The sequence below is a fragment of the Haliotis asinina genome, chromosome 12, assembly GCF_037392515.1.
Source record: "Haliotis asinina isolate JCU_RB_2024 chromosome 12, JCU_Hal_asi_v2, whole genome shotgun sequence".
NCBI lineage: Eukaryota > Metazoa > Mollusca > Gastropoda > Lepetellida > Haliotidae > Haliotis > Haliotis asinina.
In genome coordinates this window covers 14,415,381-14,435,242 of record NC_090291.1, presented here as the reverse complement: position 1 = coordinate 14,435,242, position 19,862 = coordinate 14,415,381, and the positions used below count along the sequence as shown (strand labels likewise).

The window sequence follows — 19,862 nt, the reverse complement described above, 5'->3', positions numbered from 1 at the left end:
GACTCTATCGCACTGAATGCTAAAATGTATACGTGTATGTTCGCCAATAAGCGTTTGTTGTCGAATAATTTGAACTAGTTACTTTTCACCTCAATTTCGTCTTCCGTGTTCTTCCAATTTTGCAACCTCACATCAAGTGTGGCATACATGCGTTGGATTACGACAAGCAACTACATGTATCGGACGAATGTGATCGTTTTTCGGTACTCACTCAATAAGAAGTGGTAACTGGGGCTGAACACAACGTAACTTTACATTTATTTATTGATTTTCCAAAATTCAAATCTGAAACGACGTTGTTTTCGTATTGGCTTGAAGAGGATCAATAGCGTCTGACTTAAAATACATTGTTTCTTTTAAAATTCAATTGAATTGCCAACGCTCCCGTTTTTACTAATGACTCTTGACGGCACATACAGGTCTGTGAGACATCAGACACCTTGACACCCTGGAGCCTAAGACACTACGGGTATCACAGGAGCTAGGGCATCATTCTCAGGATATCTTTCGTCATCTGATGCTGCGGTGTTAGCCAGTTCTTGTTCTCCAACTTGCTCAGGGTCCATGACAGTTTTCCCATTGTCAGGGGAAACATCAGGTTGAAGGTTGACCTCTTGACCGTCACCTCCATCAGTTTCAGTATTGGCCTCATCCTCTCCAACATGCAAAGAGTCAAGGACTGTCTTCCAACTGTCGGGAGAATCACCAGGTTGAAGGGTGACCCCTTGGCCTTCACCTTCGACTGTTTCAGTATTGAACTCGTCCTCTCCAACATTCAATGGGTCAAGGACTGTCTCCCCACTGTCAGGAGAATCACCAGGTTGAAGGTTGACCCCGTGGTCTTCACCTTCGACTGTTTCAGTATTGAACTCGTCCTCTCCAACATTCAATGGGTCAAGGACTGTCTCCCCACTGTCAGGAGAATCACCAGGTTGAAGGTTGACCCCTTGGCCTTCACCTTCGACTGTTTCAGTATTGAACTCGTCCTCTCCAACATTCAATGGGTCAAGGACTGTCTCCCCACTGTCAGGAGAATCGCCAGGTTGAAGGTTGACCCCGTGGCCTTCACCTTCGACTGTTTCAGTATTGAACTCGTCCTCTCCAACATTCAATGGGTCAAGGACTGTCTCCCCACTGTCAGGAGAATCACCAGGTTGAAGGTTGACCCCTTGGCCTTCACCTTCGACTGTTTCAGTATTGAACTCGTCCTCTCCAACATTCAATGGGTCAAGGACTGTCTCCCCACTGTCAGGAGAACCACCAGGTTGAAGGTTGAACTCTTGGCCTTCAACTTCGCCACTTTCAACGCCAGTTAGCAGACCTTGTGACGCTGGTCCCTCCCCTGGCACGGTGTTAGGGTTGCTGTCCTCACCTTGTGCATTGAAGCTATACTGACATGTTGTCCGCCCACCGAATGAAGGGAGACAAGCGGAATATTGACAACACATGTTGGCAGCGTTACAGTCACTTCCGAGAGGTCGACACTGAAACGTATCAAGACGTGAGTGAGTATAGCTTTACGCCGCACGCAGCAATATTCTAGCTGACCAAGACGTTGCTACGTGACGTTTACGTGACATTGACGGCAAGTAACAACATAATCCAATGAAAATCATTCTTATACTGTTGGGTGTAGATGACAAAGTCAACGATGGTGTATATGTAAGAAGACCTGATTACTTCAACTGATTATTGCACTTGCGCTCTGACAGTAAAGTAAGATCTTCTGTCTTCATGTGTTAAATATTATTGCATTCTCTGTTTCAGCTGTTTCTTAATGCAACATGCGCCGTGTCAACCATGTCCCTGTCTAGTGAGGCATATGAGGCTGTTAAAACCTTCCAAACTCAGAGTACGACTGTAGTGCCAACGTGTCTTAATAGAAAGCTCCCAGGTTTTCAAGAAGACGTATGCATGGCAAGCCGTATTGTTCACTTCCGTCACATTCATCATCATGCCCCATTTTAGCACCATGGAAACTTGTATTGATACCATAGCTTGCGGCACCAGAAATGGGCTTTCACCACGAAGGGGAATCAAATCGTGATCTTCGACGTGACGAAGAACTAACCAGTAGTTTACCTCCCGCAACCTCAGTTATTCACAAATGTCGATGACAAATATGCTGAACATGAAGAACATGATGATAATGATGAACATAAGGATGATGATCATGGTGAACACGCTATGGACTGGATGGTGATGTATTGCATACTGTAAGGAACTGTATACATTGCTGTATCATGCGAAGTACTCTATACCATAAACACTCTATACTCTACTGTGTGATACGAGTTCTTTCATATTACATGAAAGTGTGTACCTTTATTACATCATGTAATGCACTTCGTACTACAAAACAATGGTCATCGCTTTACCATGCAAAGTACATAGTTCGCCCTGTCATATTTCAGTACTGTTAAAGATTGTGCACACTGCTGTGCACTACATACTGTACCACACTGTACATTATATCTATGGGGAAATAAAATAACCAAAAAAATGATGAAAACGATGGCCTTGATGAAGACGATGACCATGGTGACCATGATGACCATGATGACCACGGTGGCCATGATGACCATGGTGACCACGGTGACCATGATGACCATGATGACCACGGTGACCATGACCACGGTGAGCATGATGACCACGGTGAGCATGATGACCATGATGACCACGGTGACCATGATGACCACGGTGAGCATGATGACCATGATTACCATGATGACCACGGTGACCATGATGACCACGGTGACCATGATGACCATGATGACAACGGTGACCATGATGACCACGATGACCACGGTGACCATGGTGACCAATGACCACGGTGACCATGATGACCATGGTGACCATGATGACCACGGTGACCATGATGACCATGATGACTATGGTGACCATGATGACCACGGTGAGCATGATGACCATGATGACCAATGACCACGGTGACCATGGTGACCATGATGACCACGGTGACCATGGTGACCAATGACCACGGTGACCATGATGACCATGGTGACCATGATGACCACGGTGACCATGATGACCATGGTGACCATGATGACCACGGTGACCATGGTGACCAATGACCACGGTGACCATGATGACCATGGTGACCATGATGACCACGGTGACCATGATGACCATGGTGACCATGATGACCATGATGACTATGGTGACCATGATGACCACGGTGACCATGATGAGGATAATGAAGATGATGGACATGATGACTACGGTGAACATTGAACTGCAGGTAATAAGTGCAGTGATTGCATACCGGTCAGATCAAAGCACTCACCTGGTCGTAGCCTGCGCTGCATCTGAACTGACCGTTGCTGTATAGGCACTGACCATTATTACAACATGCACTGAATGGATCGTTGGGGTTGCAGGTTTGATACACAGGTACACACTGAAAGGAACATTCAAACAGAACGACAATCAAAACACGTATGCGTAATGGTTTCTATTCACACTCAGAACATATTTTAATGAGTTCTTATCAGTTGTACGGAAAATAACGTTTTACTGGTCCGATCCAGGCTAGCTACTCTCGAAACGTTCGTATCCCTACGAACTTAAGCCCATTCGTAACACATCAAAGTTAAGAATTCTTTGGGCTACGAACGTTTAGAGAATAAGGCCCCAGGCACTCACCTGTTCGTTAAATGCGCTGCACCTGAATTGTCCGTTGCTGTATTGACATTGGCCATTATTACAACAGGTACTAAATGGGTCGTTGGGGTTGCAGATTTGATACTCAGAAACGCACTGAAACAAATAATGCATTGTCTCTATATTCATGCAGCGCGATATTAAATGATACTGTTTTTATAACCGTTTGAAAAGCCTTTTGCTATTTCTTTTTAAAGACTAGTACTGATCACTTGTTTTCATTCACTTGGTCGTTACCTGCGCTACACCTGTTTTGACAGTTGCTGTACTGACAATGACCATTATTACAAAAGGTAACTTTGCCGTAAGATATTATTTGTGGATGTTGCATGTTAACTCCGATCACATACGTGAGAATAATAATTATGATAAATAAATGGGAATATTTCTTATTCGGTAAGATATATAATATAACCTACTGCTTTTCTGAAATGTTTTGTGGATAAATTCATATATTTTGCACGCACGTTTGATTATATTTAAAAATGATGTCCTACTTGGAATCGGCGACCAAATATCACATCTGTGGGAAGGAATTTAGTCTTCGACCTGTTAACGAAGTACATGTACATACATGTACTGCTTTATCTCACCTGGTCGTTACCTCCGCTGCACCTGAACTGGCCGTTGTTATACTGACATTGACCATTATTACAGCAGGTAGCGAATGGATCGTTCGGGTTGCAGATCTGATATTCAGGCACACACTGTGAAGAGGCATAATGGCGCTATTACTTATGTCTTGTTCATGTTCAACACTGGATGCAGTAACATTTCAACTACGTAAGGGCGGCTTGTACATGATTGATATTATGAAACTCGAAAGCCGGCGTACGAAGACATGCCACCAAACATCTAGGAGCTTGACTACTGATCTGCCGAGCATAGTGTTTGTGGATCCAATTCGAATGCAGGCTCGCATTGGGGAAAGATGTTTGTTTTAGCACGTGAAATTAGTGTTTTGTTTGTTTATCTGACATGTTGTCTTGTTTAACGCCAAGCAATTTTCCAGCTATACGACGGCTGTAAATAGTCGAGTCCGGACCAGACAATCCGGTAGCTGACATAATGAGCATCGATTTAATCATTTTAACATGTGTCAGCCAGTCAGCCCAATCCATCCCGTAGTTGGGCTCATGATGGGTTGCTGAAGGTCAATTCTCGGCAATTTCTCGGCAATAATATGAGCGTAACTTCATGCCGTATTCACTAATATTCCACAACGTATCAGGAAAAACATACAATTGACCCAAAATTGATCCTCTCTTTAGGATTGATTGCTATGAACATCACCGCAGATCTGGCGGATCTTACCTATTCGGTTGAGTGTGTGAGGGACCACAGACCTTTAAGGCTATCGTCTATGCATGAACTGGTGATGCCGAAATCTATGACTATAATACATAAAATCTGCTAGAAGATATGTTCAGCAAATCATTCCTCACTGACAGCGTAGAAATTAAAGTGAGCTTGTAGAGATATTGCAGCAATATCACGGCGGGGAACACCGGAAATGGGCGACGTGGGGCATCCAACCCAGGTGTGGCGAGCGAACGCTTTAACCAATGGGCTACCTCGCAGGCCATTGACTGTTAATGAAGTTACCTGTCCGTCCCCAGCGCTACAGGTGTAAAGGCCGTTGTTGTACAGACACTGTCCGTTGTTACAGCATGACGTCATGGGGTCATAGGGGTCACAGATTTGATACTCTGGTACGCACTGAAACGTTGCATTTGTTACTGAGTATCCTGATACAGTTTGCTGTATGTAAGATGTCATATTATGTATTGATAAAAAAATATGTAACATATCCATATTTCTTTCACATGTTTGTGAGTGCGTGATTTTGCTTATATACTTCCTTTGTATATCGATATTGTATTAGTATGCGGAAAGACAAAAGAGCTGTTTCTGTGGCCCTTGCGAATCGGTCTTGCAGGTGTTAATGTCTTGGCGACATATTGTTACATAGGGTCGACCACTACGTGGACGATCATCAGTGCTGTAGGTGGCATTTTATTGCTGTCTTGGACGTTCTTTCGTTCGTACGCTGCAGCTTAAGGCATTAGCAGTGATTCGAACACGTTGTGATCTTTTATATCTCGATAAACTAACCATATTTGCTGTGTTCAGACAACAAGTTAACGATTGTCATCTAAGTCGGCAATTTATGCCTGTATGCATACATGATGCACGTGCAGCTCCATTTCTGTGTTGTGTCTGTGCGAACACTTCCCTCTCCACAAACAGAAATATTTCTCAACTCAATCTAAACAAAATACTTCACTTGGAAAAAAGCGCCCTGTAGGACCACTGTTCATGTTTTCCTCTAACTTTACTTCCGGTGTATATTTGCAAAAACAGATAGCTTTAAATACTCCACTGACACCTAATTGTGATTTCCAATATGTTGACGGGTATTTTGTTATCTTTCAGTACACATGATGCATTAATGAAATATCAAAAAATATACACTTCCATTATCATTTAGTGAGGTGTTAGTAGGTTGCGCATTACATCGGCTTTAGAAATAGTACCTGGATATCAAGACATTGTGATGTATTAGCATATGCTATGGCCAAATCTGCTACGATACAAATGAGTTGTAAATGGATTCCATGTTTATTTTCCCACACATGGTCGTTCCTAAATATTTGTTTTCTACTTATGCCCATTCAAAATATCCATACCGCATCGTTAGTGAAGGGGAACAAATTCACGCTTGTGGCTTTTGATTGCGGATTTGGGAGTAAGTGCCGTAGAAAGGCACTAGTGTTTCGGGTTTAGATCGAGACACTAAACCTGTTTGATCTCGCCTGCTGGTCTCCAGCGACGCACCTGTACTGACCGTTGCTGTACTGACATTGCCCATGGTTGCAGCAGGGGTTGTTGGGGTTGTTTGGTTGACATACTTCATATGCGGGTACACACTGAGACGAAGAGAATGAGTCGTCGACATTCTTCTTATTACGTATACGTGTTAGCATTTTAAGTCTGCATTAGTGGGACCTAAGTGACATAGTGCGAGCTCACTGTCGTATCATACTGTTTAACATTGGAAACATATGCAGATGCTGTATGTTGAAACCGAGACTATTGGACATTGTTTCGAACCTTCAGTGTCAAGCTGGAGGTAAGTACTATATGTCAACGTCTTTAAGGTCTATCCGTCAAAACGTGTTCAAGTCTCGTGGCAAATGGTTTATCGATACGCGTATATGTACAATGGAAGCTGACTAATCCGGCGCTCACTGATATCCGCTTTATACAAAGTGCCGGATTGCAGAGCTGATGATAAATGTACAAGCTACCGAAGGGACTTGGATTTTACGGTGTTGAGATTTTGCTGGATTAGACAGATGCCGGTTTTGACAGCTTCCAATGTGCTATGTATTGTGTATTCGCACAATGAGAATTCTTCATGATTATCGACTGTTTATCGTAACATCACAATCACTACCATTATCATTACTTTTATTTACCTGTAAGGTTTCTGGTACACACACAGTAATGAAAGGGTTATCGTCAGGACTTCTACACACAGCGTTAGCACAACACATCTGTAATGGGTTGTTTGGCTGACACTGTTGGTTCGATGGTATGCACTGAAACAACGAAATAGTGAGTGAGTTTAGTTTTATGCCGCTTTTAGCAGTACTCCCGCATTATTATAGCAGGGACACTAGGAATAGGTCCAATGCGGGGAATCTAACGTAGACGTACAATGAATGAAAGAAGCATGGACTATCCAGGGGAACATCATAGCATCGTAACTTCAGCGTTCAAGGCCCCGTTTCATAAAACTTTCGTAAGCCTAAGGTCTCGTAACTTTTCTCGTAACATTCCTACTTCCTATGTTACAGTATAGCAGGTACGAAAGCTACAAGAAAGTTTATGAGATCTTAGGCTTACGAGAGTTTTGTGAAATGGGGCCCAGAACTTAATTCTTCCTAGACATGACTCAAGGTGACCGATTTGTGTTAATGCACTTCGACACGAGGGGATGTCAATAAGTTTTGAGCCTTGAGCATTTTGAACCTTGGGGTGTAGCTGATGTGAATATATAAGTTTTGGTATCCTACTCTCAGAAGTTATTGAACAGCTCACATTGACAGAAAGAGACCCCCCTCACGGCATTGAAAATGAATAAAATTGAGTACAGAGCAGTAATTAAGTTTTTAGTTCTTGAAGGAAACTTGAAGAACATTGCAGAAAGGCTTTCAGCAGTTTATGGGACGTCTTCCCCTTCATCTGCTACCATCAAACGATGGGTCAATGAATTTAAGCATGGTAGGGAGAGTCTTGAAGATGACCCCCGTCCAGGTCGCCCAACAACAAACACTAGTCAGGAAAACATTGACAGAGTGCATAGACTTGTGCTGGAAAATCGTCGAATCACACTCCACGTGTTAGAGGAGAACACAGGCATTTCACACGGATCCATCGAGACAATTCTTCATAAACATCTCTTCATGTCTAAGGAGTGCGCAAGATGGGTGCCACGAATGCTTACAGATGAAATGAAGCAAACAAGGGTCACCATAAGCAACTCCATGCTAACCAGATGCAACAAGAATCCAGAAGATTTTCACTTTAGGCTAGTAACCTGTGATGAAACCTGGATCCACCACTATGATCCTGAGAGCAAACAAGAATCCATGGAATGGAGACATGTCACTTCTCCCATGACCAAAAAGTTCAAAGCCTCCAGATCAGTGCAGAAGGTAATGGCGACAGTCTTCGGGGATAGCAAAGGCGTCATCCACATACATTACTTACCAAAAGGAAGAACGATGAATGGGGAATATTACGCTAACTTGTTGAGGCAAGTGCGACAGTCAGTCAAGGAGAAGCGCCGGGGCAAGATCAGACGTGGTATTCCTCTACATCAAGACAGTGCTCCAGTACACACCTCTCGCGTTGCAGCCGCTGCTGTCCAGGAATGCGGGTACGAAATCTTGCCGCATCCCCGCTACTCTCCAGACCTGGCACCAAGTGATTACCATCTGTTCCCAAATCTCAAGAAACACGTGCGTGGTCGTAGATTTCAGGATGATAATGAGCTTATTGCTGCTACTGAGGCTTGGTTTGAGGACCAAAATGGCACCTTCTACAGAGATGGCAACAGCGACTGGCAGAAAAGATGGAACAAGTGTCTTGACTCACAAGGGGACTATGTTGAAAAATGAATGTGGTTCATACCAATATTTTGTGTTTTTCTATGCAAGGCTCAAAACTTATTGACATCCCCTCGTATATATCATCAACATTTACAAAATACTGGTTGGCATTTGATCACCAACAGGTGAAGATAGATCACCATATTAGAGACAATATCGGCTGACAGTGGTTTTGCTACGTGTGTGCACCTTAATTTGTATCGCTGGCGGTAACTGAGGCGAATTTAAAGTTTAGTTTAAAAGGCAAAAGACCACGCCACCGCTTAGATGTTCACGAATTTGATAAATTTAGTCATGAATTACATGAACACATACCATATCATTTCAAACGTGTTTATATATTTTGAACCAGTTGGTGTACAAACTCTTTCGGCGGAACAATCTCTTTAGACTGATTCAACCTCTTTGGGAATGCAACCAATGACATTTGAGACCTTGTTACATATTCATATTCATAGTCATAATCATAAGGGAAAATCTGTATTGGAGATATTGCATACCACTTGTCCACTTCCTTGACAGGTGTTTCCAAACCCAGATGGTGACCTCATACACTGAGATCCAGCACAGCACTGGTACGATGAATAACACGCCATGTTGACAGGTGTACACTGAAAGAGCCAGTTAAACGTAAAGTATATGGAGTAGTGGAAGCGACGTGTAATTCAACAAGTTCGTGATAACGAATATGGTTTTTGAACAAGCGTATATGTAAATGTAACCAAATCTGGATGCAAGCGGGAAATGTCATTGGTGTATGGGTGTTTTACTTTCAGTTCATTCATTTAGAATATTCTATATATGCTCTTCTAATCATGTAATCCTTAAAAATAATAGTAAAACGTAATGTTACAATGTATGTTTTCGGGAAATTGATAAAGGAAATACATGAGACAAAGCCCGACGTTCAAGTTTATTTTTAGGGACTTTTGAGAAAAGCGATAGTGCAGCTTTGGTAGAATTGGTGCATGGCTGTAGTTTGTTGTTGCCTTTTTACAATATTCCAGGAAATAATTTTCGTGTGGATTTGTGGTGTGTGTGCTTGCGCGGGTATCAAAACTGATTAACTTACTATCCGGCCTCCCTACTACTTCACATGTAGAGGTGCATCACAAAAGTATGGCGACATGATCGAAAACTGGACATTTGCGCACACATCAATCACTATAGCGTATTTTGAAGGTCTCACAAATATCAAACGCCTTTGTTCATATGTCCGATGTGTGTAGGAGGCATATCTACACATTCTCTCCGCTGCCTCACAAGTTTTCAAATCAGGACTTTATCGAGTTTGTCGCTTTCCTGACTGGCAGTGTGGGTCTGTGTACGGGTGTATACGTCGGTTAAGGAGTGAGTGAGTTTAGTTTTACGGCACAATCAGCAATATTCCAGCTATATGGTGGCGGTATGTAATAATCGGGTCTGGACCACAGAATCCAGTGTTCAACAACATGAGCATCGATCTGCGCAAATGGGATCCGATGACATGTGTCAACCAAAAGTCAGCGAGCCTGACTACCCGATCCCGTTTGTCGCCTCTTACGACAAGCACAGTCGCCTTTCATGGCAAGTATGGGTTGGTAAATGTTTATTCTATCCCGTACCTTCACGGGTCCGTGGGGTAAGGGCATCAGGAATGTGCTTTACACATTACGAAGAACTGAAGACATCACCATGAGGCAGAGAAGCTTTAACTTCTGAACTCAACCCCATCCGCCTTACGGAACCCCCAAGGAAAGGATAACGGGTTCAGTGATACTGGATTAAGAACCATTAGCTGCAACTCACAGATTGTGTGTCGACGATGTCGTTAGCGCCCATCACGTTACCTTCAGGAACTCTTGAACCCATCAAGTCACCTAGAGCTCCTGACGCACTAGGCACCGAGTCCTCGGCAGTAACCAGACCGCATACAAGCAGCAAAATGCACCAAAATCCTGACATTACGTTCTGGAGATATATAGTGGTAGTTAGTTTGTGACATTTTATCAGCATCACACTTTATTGTCAATTCGTGTATTGGGAATAAAGACCGATGAACCATGTACGATATTATACAGCTTGATCATTATAATGACAGATGGGGATTTCTGAAAAATAGTACTTCCTTAATACACTTTGCAAAATTCAATAAGATATTTATCTCTTTACTTCTTAGAACATCGTGGGTCAATTACAATAATATCTTGGCATATGTTTTCATCTGAGATGGGCATTTTAGAAGGAAATGATATTCATCTTCTACACAACCAAACTCACAAAATGTCCATATTACAGCGGAGAATGCCACACCGTCTCTCAATATCAGCCATTAATGGAAGCTACACGTAAAAAGCGTAGACGATTTCAGTATTCTCTTTCTGGGATAGCACACACATGATACTACATTAACAATAAAAATTTATATTCTTTATAATTGCAAAATTTACTTGAAACACATTTTTGGGGGTACCAAATTTGGTTATTACAGTCTTAGTAAAATCTTTGTATATAGGTTTTGAGAAATATGTTTCACCCACTTTATGTGTGATCCACACTAAACCAAAGTCATAACGACACAGCCAATGTTTAACCTGTGATGCTCACGTTACACGATTACATCCATCACTTAATAAATAACATACGTTTAGATATCTTACAGTTGGCATTGCTAACAATTTTTACGAAAATGTAATACATCATTTATAATAATCAATAGACAGACCTGTCCACTAGATTCATCCATAGCAGCACTATTTAATGGGTAATATCCAACATTTAAAACATATTTACAATACCTAATTTGAAAACTTTCAACATATTCATTTTTTTAATTCCTCATGTCTCTCTAGAATGTAACTGTGTATCAAAACTCTTAAATAAAACAGTGGGCGGAATGTTGTTAAATATTCGAGTCTGAAGCAAGTGCTTCTCGACAGCTCACTGACAGTCAAGTAGTTAAATTGACTAGATCGACATGCACGAGGCTCCTGGGGACATATAAGTTTCTGATGAACTATCAGGTTACCTTTAAACAAATGCGTAAGATTTACGATTGGTGCTCTTGGGGGAATTGTGAATAACTGACTACGAATTTGAAACAGACAAACAGATCGATGGAAACATTTTGAAGTCTTTTAAGGTGGTAACAATATAGACAGAGTAACACGAGTGAAGAAGTTGTGTAATCCTCGATACTAATAACGATTCCAGATATTTTATAGATTTAAATTTGAGGCTGGCAATGATACTGAAAAATATGGTATACGCAAAGTGTAACCTAGCTTGGCTCTGTAGATCATTGGCACAGCAGTACATACTAATATTTACCTGCTCAGACCAGAGTTTCAATGGTTGCAGAACGTGACATGATCAAGGCCTTTTAAACTCCAAAACTGATCAAGGAGATAAGGATAGGAGCATATAGGAGCTGCAATCAGATAATGCTGTCAGGATGTCTAAAGCTCTCACTGACTGACTGACATTATCAGTTGATTCTCTGCCGACAATGTCGGCTGTCCGCTGATTGACACGGAATTGCGTGGATATTCCACCGTTTCAAATGTTTCTGTTTCCACAAAAATTTATTTAACTTATAACCTGAATTATCCTATTATTAACTGTTAAAATTGTTACCCTCATACAGTAGCAGAATGACCTAAAATGGAAAAGTGTACTGACCAAAATGAATGGAACACCAAAGTCAAGCAATATTATCCAGGGATAAAAAAAGATTGTTTATGCAATGTTTCAGTCGTTCAAGTAACAGAGTAGCGAAATTTCTGACAGAAAAAGTGGTCGTGTTTTTGTGACTGTGATCGTCAGTTCAAATTATACATTGGCAACGACAATATTGCTAGACGTGTTAGGACCACACAAGTTTTCTTTGGTGGAAAAAAGTAACTTCCCTCCACGTGTCAAGGTAACTGAAATACTGACCAAATCGTCGATAAACCAGCTTCACTTTTGATGTGATAAGCAGAACAGCGAGAGTGCCGTTTAAAAAATATAGGTTCAAAAGCGGTGAACTTTACAAGATGTCATTTCTGTACACATAGCAGGTCGTGGTGGGCGAGATGGCTAGAGCGCCAGGCTAGTGATCCAGCGAGTTTGAGGTGTCGGGATCGCGCCCACCTATGAGCAGGTGTAAAACCATGGACTCTTTCCGTGTTCCGTGTTGTCACAGCCCCTAGTGTACAGCACACAACCCTGTGCACTTAAAAGAACCGACGAATCCATAGGTATATGACCAGATGTGGCCACATCAACACGTGCAAACACCTAGTTTCAGGTACAGCAACGTGCAGTAAACTTGGACAAAGTGCTGTGACTATGTGTCCCAGTCCACCCAGTACTGAACGGGTACCTCGTCCACTCAGATGTAAATGGGTATCTTGTTAGGATAGGACAGCAACAAATATCTCGCTGCGCCTGGAGGCAGTAAGAGTTGTATGAACTCCAGGGAGTTGAGATTGATAATTCGATGAGCCGGAAATTCGAACTGAAATCTAAAACTCCTCACAGCATTCCGGATACATTCCAATTATTCGGGTCAATTCTTGTGACATGACAATGGTTTTAAGGGATGTCGGAGTATTGAATGAGAGATTACATATCAAAGAATAAAAAAGAAAACATGTGTCTCGATCATCATATGTATAAAGTCTTGTTAAGCGCCTTATTTGAGCAGCTGTCATCCCTTCTTTGAAAGTCATTTAGATGTTTGATCAATAAGGAAGTATGACACTATACAGATGAACAACTTCTTATTGTGATGACAAAGACGTCTCGGTGTAGGCTAAGAAAGACATTTAGATGTTTGATCAATAAGGAAGTATGACACTATGCAGATGAACAACTTCTTATTGTGATGACAAAGACGTCTCGGTGTAGGCTAAGAAAGACATTTAGATGTTTGATCAATAAGGAAGTATGACACTATACAGATGAACAACTTATTTATTGTGATGACAAAGACGTCTCGGTGTAGGCTAAGAAAGACATTTAGATGTTTGATCAATAAGGAAGTATGACACTATACAGATGAACAACTTCTTATTGTGATGACAAAGACGTCTCGGTGTAGGCTAAGAAAGACATTTAGATGTTTGATCAATAAGGAAGTATGACACTATACAGATGAACAACTTATTTATTGTGATGACAAAGACGTCTCGGTGTAGGCTAAGACCGTGATCAAATTCTGGTACCCTTTACCAAACAAATGGATTTGCTAAATGTATTGCCTGACACTCACGGGGGTAGGGGTTAGGCGTTAGAAGTTGAGTGGGGCAGTTGGGTATGTGGTGTAAGGAAATAAGGCACACTGTCGAGGCTGTTTTTAAAGAATAAGGTTATTTTCCTTTTTGGTGCATTTGAAACACTTATTCCAAAGTTTGGTAAATGACAAAATGACGGCTTCTGCCCGAGGTTACGGGTAATTTAAAGTTCAGTGCAAGCTGTCGTTTGTAATTGCCATTGTCCTTGTCACGGATGAAGCCCTTGTGGTGCATCAGTATCCATTGCGTCAATTGCCGATGTAATCATGCCATTTGATGTCCAGTGGAATCAGGTGGTGGCTATGTTAATCAGTATATCATTACAAATTGCCATGAATTATCGACTCTTTCAGAACGGGTAGTTTCTGCAGATATGTATCTTTACATTCACTGTGTATATATATAGAGAATGGAATGTTTCGACAGCACATTTCCATCGAGGGTACAAGGTAAGAGATTGGATTGGCGAATATTATATGCGTTTACTTCAAACATTGTCCTAAAGGCATGATTCATAAATAAGTGAGTGCCGTGTTTGTTTCTCCAATGCGAGCATCATAACATCTGTGCCGCGTTACTTTGCACATGGCTTTCAGGCCTGTTTTCCTGGGTGCCGTTGCACTAAGCTGTCTTAGCACTAATGCGGTCTTAAGCCCAATTCTGTAACGTATACTTCGTTTTGTGTAACGCCACCCTGGGAAATACATTGACGTATGAACCTCCATATATACTGGACAAAATAAGTTACGGATATTAGTATTTTTATGACTGATATTTCATCAGTGTGTCAATGAAAAATACATTGTTATTCATAATTTCAAAATCTACATATATCCCTAATATTTATGTCCAGTATATGTCTCTGGTGCTTTTCAGGCTCGAGATGACAAAGGATACAATGTCTTGCTTGTCTTCACATTTTGCTTTTTCACATGTTTAAAAAAACTCCTGACTCAGGTGTAATAACTCCAAACAAAAACGATACGTTTGCATGCTATTTCTTCTAGCAACTCAGCTATGCATGACAAAAAGTACATCTAAGTATTTAACTCGTAAATGCTGAACAATGCATATTTGCACCTGACCGGATGTAATAACTCTTTACTTCACCATAATGGTAAAATATTGCCATTATATATAGAAATAAAAACTCAAAATTGAACCAATATTTCAGGATAAGAACCAGTTGACGACAATGAACACCACAAAGACCGGCGTCTTTCTTCTTCTGGTAGTAGTTGCCATCGCTCAACAAGAACCATATTTAATTGGTGTTGTGAGTATACTTGTCATTTCTGTCAAATGATACACGGGTTTCTTTAAAAGGGCAAATGCTGTCAGAAAACAAATACTGTCAAGAAACAAGTGGAAAACGTACGAAAACTTTTACTAAGCATAGGCGGATCCAGGGGACGTGGTGGGACGGGGTCTGCGCTCCCCTCTTTTGTCCTGAAAGTTTATTAAATGACCCGTAGAAACGTAGAAATCTGAGGTGTGAATTAGACTGGTCATGCTCGCTGACTCTTTGACACATGTCATCATATTCAGTCGTATCGATACTCATGCTGTTGATTACTGGATTGTCTGGTCTGACTTGTGCTTGCAATTCAGTGCAAGAACATGTGGCAGAGATGTGAGATCGGGAACTCTAATGGTTGTTGTGCTGGCCTCTCATGTCAAACAAGTAATGGAGTGGCAAGATGTAAGAGAAACTGGGGCAACGGTGGGGTGAGTACACAACGGAAACTTATCCAGAAGGAAAATATTATAATCAGCATCACACTTTATTATTCACGCACACATTCTGGTGTTTGTATGTTGCGTCCCATGCGAGATTCGAACAAACACCAGCACATCAAGTCTTTCCAGTACACAAAACTTCCAGCATGGGTTCGAGTCCCTGAAAAGCTGCTCATATTAAACGCCGAGAACAGCATAAGAAATCATGCATGTATATCTGGACTACCAGATAATTTCATTCACTGCCAGTGTTGGGTAAATAGAACAAGTTGCATTTGGGGCTATCCTTAATCAAGTGCAGTGTACGTACTAAATTTCTGTTTATAAATCTGTAGCACAGCCTGCACGTTCTCTATAATAATGGAACATGTTGCAGTGAAATGCTATTTTTAAAATCAAAGCACCAAAAAAAAACGCAACGTGTAAATACATGCCCCTGTGTGTGAGTGTGTCTGTATGTGTTTTGTAATGATAGTAATGCCGAGAGTGAGGCAGGATAACAACAAGCAACACCTTCTTAAAAATGTCCATCTTGGCCATGGAGCCAATACACATTTATCAGAATGCAATTGAAGTTCACTGACATTGTGTGCGTTTGATTTACGCCGCTTTTTGCAATATCCCGGCAAAATCATGGTGGGGGTCACCTGCAGTGGTCTTTCTGCTAAGAATCACAAGAGCATGATAATGTGTTAAGAACTAAGAACTATTAGCTTTCTGGAATCAGAACTATTAGTTTTCTGTGTCACTATCGTATGTTGATAGAGAGTGTGGAAGTTGTTTTTGGCGCCTGTTGAGACACATCAAGGCTAGTGACACTATGTAATTCAGCAAGCGTATGCCTCTTTTCTGTCGTACAACATCAAAATCAGGGGGGTTTGTAAAAAGATGTAATCATTTGTATGTTCAACTGTGGCTGAGTTTGGTGTGAGTGAGGGAGTTAAGCTTCATACATTGTACCCGTGTGGGGAATCGAACCATAGTGACGCGCGAACGCTTTAACAGTTGGACAGTCATTCCGTTCGGTGAATTTTCGAAACATCTGTTGATACTATGTGACTCTCAGAATCAATGACTTGACTAAAATGTTTACTTCTGTTATATTTAAGACATTTGAAATGTATATGGTCCCTCTCTTGTACATCGCCATTGCAAAGACCTTTGCAGTAATTTGTATTGATTTTAAGGTCTGGACGATTTTGGCTATCAGTAATAAATAGTCAATATTTTATTATATTGGATATTATCTGTTGATTCTACTAGTAGTTACAATATATACTACCGACAGAAAATAAGGGAACCAAGAAACTGAATGTAGATGACTTTGACTGTGACAGGGTCGATTTTCGTGGCGTATCTCCCAAACGCAACATCCAATGACAATGGAATTTCGCATAATGCATGCCCAGCACGTACTACACGTGCCTACAGAAGTTAACTCCTGTTAATGTACTGGAGAAGTCGCAATCACTAATGCAATAGAGATTGACACTTACTGACAGAAATGCCTCCGAGGCAGTGTCTCGGTGAAGCAACAAAATGGAGAATTGTTGGGATGATAGAGGAGGGGACATCATTATGTGAAGTAGGGTAAATCAAAAAGTGTAATTTCACGCCTGTGGGATAAGTACGGGTGGGATTACAACGAGACCTGGGCGTGGTAGACCAAAATCAACGACACCACGACAGGATCGTCTCATTACGTTAATTGCTCTACGCGATAGGAGTAAATCGGCCCCAGCCATCAATAGAGAATTCCGCACACTCACTCGAAGACGCATTTCAACCTCAACCGTTAAAAACCGACTCCATCAAGCTCGTCTGAAAGCAAGACGGCCTTTTAAGGGTGTCACCCTTTCAGCTCACCATAAGCGCCAAAGATTGGCATTGGCTAGGCAGCATCAGGGACGGGCTAGGCGCCACTGGCGTTACACCATGTTCTCTGATGAGTCAAGGTTTTGCCTACGATTCACAGATGGCAGAAAACGTTGTTGGCGTCGGAGCGGGGAGCGATATGCCAGAGCAGCAATTCTTAACCATGATCGGTATGGAGGTGTTAGTGTCATGGTGTGGGGTGGGATTACACATGACAGACGATCAGATTTGGTCATCATCAACGGAGCCATGACTGGTCAGCGATACGTTGACCAAATATTGCGCCCTGTTGTGGCTCCATTGGCTAGAATTATCGGCCGAAATTTTGTATTCCAAGATGATAATGCCAGACCACATCGGGCCCGAATTGTCTCCGCTTATCTCCGACAAGAAGGTATCCAGACATTGGACTGGCCCTCTAAGTCCGGAGACCTGTCCCCAATTGAACATCTCTGGGACGTGCTTGGTCGCAGGGTGTTCGCCAGGGACCCAGGACCCGCCAACCTGGCCCAGCTTGGTGCAGCTCTCCAGGAGGAATGGCGGGCAATACCACGGGCATCCATCCAGAAATTGATTAACAGCATGCCATCAAGGTGCCGTGAATGTGTTGCCCAACATGGTGGACACACCAGATATTGAACTTGAACTTGACTACTTGTCGGTAGTATAGTTTATAGATACTTTGCTTGCATTGCAGTGTCGGAACCGTAATGAGGAATGCCAGATCGTCGGCCAGGATTTCATGAAATGTTGCAGTTCTCTACAATGCAAACCAGGACCTCTGAACAAAAACATGGTTTGTCAGTAAGTCCACTGACCACCTCCACACCAGCAGGACCGGTATGGTAGTCTTGTGGTGAAAGTGTTCACTCCTCACGCCGAATACCTGAGTGCGATTCCCAAAATGAATACATTGTATGAAAACATTTCTGGTATCCCAGGAGGCTGGAGAATTGGCATTTGGAGTTCAAACAAACTCACTCACATTATATGGGCATTCACTGATATCTTCATGTTGTTATTAAAGTATTATTCATAAAAAGAGTGTTGTTAGAAACATCCTCTTTTTTTTGCTGATATTGCAAATTACAAATGTAACTTGTAGTTTATGTACATGTTTGTGTGTGCGTTCATGTAGGTTTATGTATAGTCAGTAGACATCAGGACTAATCGCATATACCTCAGATGCAATTCTGTAGCTCTATACTTCGTGTCTTCTTTGCTAATTTGCTCATATCTGTGAGCAAGTCTTGAAAGAAGCAACAACACACTTGGCACTTAAACTAATATCTTCAACGCGGTAAAGTTCAAGTGACGTCTGCTTTCAAATTTGACAGATTGCCCATTATGCTAAAACTTAAAGTGTCTTTCTTTCAAGTTTGAATTTGTTGGGTGAGTAATAAATTTAAATTGACTTGTTGAATAAAGAATGGACCATAAAGAATGCGTTAAAGGAATGATTCTGTAGTCCAATTTCACATTTATATTAAGTAAGAAATGGGACTTTTCGTGGGTTTATTGCATTTTGATACTATATTACCAATGCTAAAGGCGCCATTCCCTGACTGAAGATCTAACATTTTGGTAGAGTTCTATAACATGATAGATAGTGTTGATTTTACATGCATTCGATCATTTAACACTTATCGTTATCTTTACTGCTGATCCATCACAGTATTATAGGTACTGCACTAAATGTGATGTTTGATAGGTCATACCAACTGCCACAACAAACACCTAGGTTAGAAAGATTCTGCGCTTTTCCTTTGCCATACTTGAAGTTGACAAAAATCCGACATATTTTCCTAAATGGTGTATGTCATTCTCAGAGGCGGACGGTGATTAAATGTTAAATGTAGCATTTGTAGATTTCCAAACGGCTTTTGATTTTGAGGAGTGAGTTTGGGTGTGAAGATAGGGGTTTGATGGCAAAGTGAATGGTATTGTAAGAACGATGTATTGAAATGTAAAACTATGTATCCCTTGTGGTGAAGTCGGAAATGACGTTTTCGACTGCCCTGTCCGCACGTGTCAAGGATATGTTTCAGGCCCCCTTTTTTCAACGTTTTCATCACATATAATATTTAGACACACGGTCGGGTAATCCATGTAATCGAAAATTTCAGTT

At 41.6% G+C, this 19,862-nt stretch overlaps 1 protein-coding gene and 1 long non-coding RNA gene across 2 annotated transcripts; both read right to left on the bottom strand.

The window, feature by feature from the left end:
- Positions 1 to 355: 355 nt before the first annotated feature.
- On the bottom strand, positions 356 to 5,387 carry LOC137258474 (uncharacterized). Its single transcript, XM_067796160.1, has 5 exons — positions 5,287 to 5,387; positions 4,275 to 4,388; positions 3,664 to 3,777; positions 3,305 to 3,418; positions 356 to 1,484 (listed from the first exon to the last, which is right to left on the bottom strand). The coding sequence occupies exons 1-5, from the start codon at positions 5,359 to 5,361 to the stop codon at positions 456 to 458; spliced, it is 1,446 nt and encodes a 481-aa protein (XP_067652261.1). The 5' UTR covers positions 5,362 to 5,387; the 3' UTR covers positions 356 to 455.
- A 1,116-nt stretch (positions 5,388 to 6,503) lies between these two features.
- LOC137258908 (uncharacterized) lies at positions 6,504 to 11,055 on the bottom strand. The gene is made up of 4 exons (XR_010954668.1): positions 10,650 to 11,055; positions 9,362 to 9,472; positions 7,164 to 7,286; positions 6,504 to 6,611 (listed from the first exon to the last, which is right to left on the bottom strand). It is a non-coding gene; the product is annotated as an uncharacterized lncRNA (long non-coding RNA).
- Positions 11,056 to 19,862: the final 8,807 nt, after the last annotated feature.

Coding starts and splice junctions, on each gene's coding strand:
- LOC137258474 (XM_067796160.1), bottom strand. CDS start 5,361: ATGACGTCATGCTGTAACAACGGACAGTGTCTGTACAACAACGGCCTT. Junction 4,389..5,286: donor GTAGCGCTGGGGACGGACAG/GTAACTTCATTA, acceptor GCCTCTTCACAG/TGTGTGCCTGAATATCAGAT. Junction 1,485..3,304: donor GCAGCGCAGGCTACGACCAG/GTGAGTGCTTTG, acceptor GATACGTTTCAG/TGTCGACCTCTCGGAAGTGA.